This window comes from Poecilia reticulata, linkage group LG4, assembly GCF_000633615.1.
Source record: "Poecilia reticulata strain Guanapo linkage group LG4, Guppy_female_1.0+MT, whole genome shotgun sequence".
In the NCBI taxonomy this organism is placed as follows: domain Eukaryota; kingdom Metazoa; phylum Chordata; class Actinopteri; order Cyprinodontiformes; family Poeciliidae; genus Poecilia; species Poecilia reticulata.
In genome coordinates, this window is record NC_024334.1 from 30,650,853 (window position 1) to 30,655,513 (window position 4,661).

General features: G+C 41.5%; 1 protein-coding gene across 1 annotated transcript in view; it reads right to left on the minus strand.

Annotated features, from left to right (window-relative positions):
• arhgap39 (Rho GTPase activating protein 39) overlaps nt 1-4,661 on the minus strand; it is a 97,600-nt gene that overhangs the window by 20,455 nt on the left and 72,484 nt on the right. Inside the window, exons 3-4 of the mRNA XM_017304331.1 lie at nt 3,092-4,364; nt 1,608-1,780 (exon numbers count right to left, since the gene is read on the minus strand). Of these exons, the coding sequence (XP_017159820.1) occupies nt 1,608-1,780; nt 3,092-4,364 (1,446 nt within the window). The remainder of the gene's footprint in view (nt 1-1,607; nt 1,781-3,091; nt 4,365-4,661) is intronic.

Consider the following 4,661-nt stretch of genomic DNA (forward strand, 5'->3'; position numbering starts at 1 on the left):
TAAAGAATTATTTCCACTATTTTTGGCTTCAGTCTGCTTCTCTTCTGGCTCACTACTTCTCCAGCTTTAGAGAAGACCCACTTGCTGGCATATGCAATCCTTTATCTTCTACCACTTTAAATGGCTCAGCATCCAGAACCACTATGTTCTACTAGTACCTCATCCAATGCTAACCTTAAAGATATACCTAAAAAAAAATCCAAACTCCTTATTTATGTCTTGATTTGTATGTGTATTTACATGATTATACTTTAAAACCATTGGATTTACTTTGCCGGGATCAATCAGCTTCAATCCGACTTAATATCCTTACCAACATGCTCTATTTAGCATGGTTTAATAAAAGAAATGGGTCATTAAACTAAAATATTTTAAAGTGTAGGGACAAAATAACCCACAAAAACAATCTATTTTGTCCTGATTCACATGGTTGAAGCAAAACAATGACTTCCTTGTTTACAGTATACAGTATAGTAACAACATTAAAGACGGCAAACTAAAGCCATTTAAAAGTATGGCTACAAGCTGCCTGTCATATAAACTTAAACCATGAAGAAATGTAGCAGCTTAATGAAACTAGCTATAAAATAAATTGAATAAAGCTTACCATAATCTTTGGCAAAATAAAAAGATGAAACAAAACTTCCACAGGTAGGATGTATTGATAAGAAATCTGCTGAGTAAGCAGTATGTGACGTAGCATCGATGTGCGCGTGTTCAGTACCACAAGGCAGGTCGGATTGATGGGAAGCACAGATAGTTAGAACACCGAATCTGTGGAAACCTGATTACTTTGGAGTACAGCGGAGTAATCACTTTGGAAATTAAAGGTGCAATGCTACTTGACACACTAGTGGCTATTGCAATGCAGCCAATCCAGAAGTGACAGTCATTTTTGTTAGCATTGATTGGCTGAAACCCATGAAGAAGTGCCTGAAGCAGTGCAGTTGATGGACAAGGCACTTGAATAGGGGGAAGAGGCACCTTAAGAGAAGATATAACTCCTTTGCTTTGGAGTCATTGATCAAAAGCATTTGCTCAGTTGTGCTATTTGTGGGCAACAGTGATCCTGGTCCCTAACCATTGAAAATACCAGAGATCCCATGTATTTATGCACCAAGAGGAGGAGCCATTAAATAATTAAGACCCTATTCATTTACTTTTCTATAAGTCAGTCAAATAGTGTATCAGTAGAGGCCATTACATCTCATAGGCATGTGGTGTAGATCACTTACATGCAAACATGCATCATTATCTGACTTCCATTTTGGGCCCATGCACTTATCAAACACCTTACCATCCTTACAGCACAATGATATTTTTCATTCTGGTACAAGAACAGTAAAATTTGAATTGGTTGCACTCTATCCACATAAAATCTGTGCTGTAAACTGGTTTAGTTTGTATTTCATAGACATATTGCCATGTATATGTAATCATTGATGACTGTTTCCTGATAACCTGTCCACAACACATGCAGATATCTGAACTCTAAAGAAAAAAACATGCAGTGGGCCAAGAAGACTGACAAGCAAAATGTTAGAATTACTACCAGAACACAAATTCAGGAGTTTGGTTTCTTTTATGACAGTATGTGACAGTATGACAGTAGTACCTGTGTGTGTTTGTTGAAATGCTTGGATGCCCAGTTTTCAATGTCAGTCTCTGAGGAGGGCTTTCTCAAGCTAAATTCTGTGAATATGCCACAGCTTGCACTTGGCATCATATTCCTGGCATTTCGACTGGCTTCAAACTGGGCACAGGCTCCAAGATCCTCCGACTGTTGGGAACAAAAGACAAAGACATAGACCGTTAATACAGAGGTGCTGCAGCAAAATAAGAGATGTGGCAGAAGGCTTGTTTACTAGACAAAGACAACTTTAGTGTAAATACACATATTCTAATGCAAAACAGAAGACAGGAGTCTAATAATGTTCGACAAAAAGTGATAGGAAATTAAAGGAGCAGATACAATAACTACAATATCCCTACAGCACTATAAACAGTAAACAATAAACAATTCTGGGCAGATATGATCACTTTAATCTGGACCACAGAACAGAAACAATGAAAATATTTATTACTTTACCACTTATAATCTTTTAAAAAAGGCCATGTTGGCAGCATTTGTTTCTCTCTGCGGAGGTAAGGAAGCAATGAAATTGGAAGTCAGCTCTTTTTTAATTAAATATTTTCACAAAAGTTAGCTCATATTATCAAAACTCTGTAAAATAGTGTTATTTACTGTGAGACCAATGAGAAATGTTTGATATTATGAATCTTTAACTCCAGGATCCGTCTAAAGAGTCCTAACTCCCTTCCAGGACTGTTTTCTGGGTAGATTTCCACCCACTTCTTCTGATCTGGCCCTGGATTCTGTGACGAAACACAGGGGGGACAGACACTTCCCCAAAATCTATCCCCTTAGTGGAAAGGTTTCTGAAGTGGAAACAGTCAATACCCTCAACCTGAATTCAAAGCAGAAAATAACAGTGAATAAAGAAGAATATGAGATGTGATGAAGGCATCCAGTTTCTGCACCAACTATGAGCATTGGTGGTGAACATTGCTCTCTAAAATTTGAGAAGTGTATAAAACTTATGTCATTAAAAGCAATAACTGATAACTTATCTTGGGTCCTCATCATAAATAAGTATCAAGCCAAAAAGCTTTAACTGAAATGAAATTATTGCTAATTTTTTTTTTATAACTTTCAACCGAGACCAGTTTGTGAAAGAGACCAAAAAGTTTTCTTCTACTAACATGATAACACTGATGGCTTGAAGCTCATGAAGCTCAACATGCTTTCAAAATGGAGAAAAAAACTCTAAAATACTTCCTCTAACCTAATATTAACCTACTTCTTCCTGCTTCAGAGTTGTAGTTGACCAAGAGTCTTTAGGTATAATTAACTACTTGTTTGTTTCCACTGCAAGTCTTTTAAAATCAACAATGTTCCACCAAATAAAAAACACGAAGGTTCATCAGAATGTTATACGTGTCCTACAGTTTTTGAGCTAACGGAAAAAAAAAAAAAAAAAAAATCAACAGTAGTATTTCTCCATTCTCCTAACAGTGAAAGCAGCTGTACCTGGGAAGGGTGCAGGTATGGTTCAGGGGAAGCCAGGTTGGTCTGGACAGAGAGGCTTTTCTCCAGCAGTGCCTGAGAGAACCCCAAACGGTCAAAGGTACTGCGTTTCCAGTGGTGACCATCGCCCTGGGCTAGTGCCTCATCCTCACTGAACGCCCTTACCACAGGTCCTGGTAGTGGCAGAGGTACTGCTCCATCGCTTTCATATCCGTCTTTGGAGCCACTGCAGTGGGTTACTCCTCCTCCCTGACCAGAGTCCCAACTGCTCCTCTGTCTCATGACCTGCTGGGCTTCCCATGCCAGCCTGGCCTGGGCCAGCATGACCTCTGATCCTGTGCCTGGGAGCTCCTCTTTCCCGCAGCGTCCCAGCTCCTGGGGGAGGGATGGCTTGCGGCTCTTGCGTTTACGATTGCCACTTGGGGAGAAACCACCAGGTCCAGCTGTAGAGGAGGAGGACAGTGAGTGAGTCTGACTAGATGTCCAGGAAATGGAGTCTTCAAAGATAAACCTTTGAGATCCTTCTCCTCCCTCTCCACGATAGTCCAAAAGTTGGCGGGGATCTCTAATCAGAGACTGGCTATGCTGCAGAGTATAGGACCCTCCAAATGATCCACCAAAGCCTCCATTAGTACCATAACGCTGTAGACGGTCAGCAGTCTTGAAGCGTGGACTGGAAGATGACTGTTCCACGTACACCAGCTGCTTGACATATTCCTTTCCTACAGGACTGTACTCCAGGCTCTGAGCTTTTTCTGGACATTTTTGCCTCGTCAGAACCAGTTGACCATAGGACGATTGGCTCTGCTTGGGGGAGTGGTAGAAGGGAGCTGGAGACTTCCGGGATGGTGATTTGTTTGTACCATAACGGGAAGATGAGTCTGAGAGGTTCATGTCAATAGGTGGCTCTTCATAGATGGGTGGTGGCTTAAAATCAGATGGAGGTTCCTCATACAGGGGGGGCTCAAAGGCGTAGCGGGGTGATGGAGGTTGGGACTCAGTGGAGGGGCGGCGGTGGGTTCCACTGCTGCCCAGCTCGGCCCGTTTCAGATATGGAGACTGACGACGGTCAGAGTAGAGAACAGGTGAGCCATTTGGTTCTGAGGGGGGGTTTCCTCCAGATGAATGGCGATTTCGAAAGGTGTTACCTCCTCCAGGGGATGGGGATTCACAGAGTGAGTAGCCATTTCCTTGATGAGTCAAAAAGCTGGGCTCCCTGTCTGTCACCTTGATGAGCATCCGCTCCTTTGTACCAGTATTCCAGCGGAAAGAAGTCCTGAATAGATATGGGAAAAAAGCAGTTATACATTACAATTAAGTTCAAGAAAGTCCTAATGTCAGTATTTATAAAGCCTTTTACAATAATCAGTCTAAGTAAAAGGATGAGTAATATTAACCAGTGTTGTAGTACTCAAAATCGGTCTTGGTCTCGAGACCATTTTTTGATGGTCTCAGTCTCGTCTCGGACTCGGGCACTGAGGACTCGGCATTTTATTTCAAGACCAGTCGAGACCGCAACTGTGAAAATATCCCTAAACGTACAGCATACTGTCCAGTTTATTTGTTAACATCT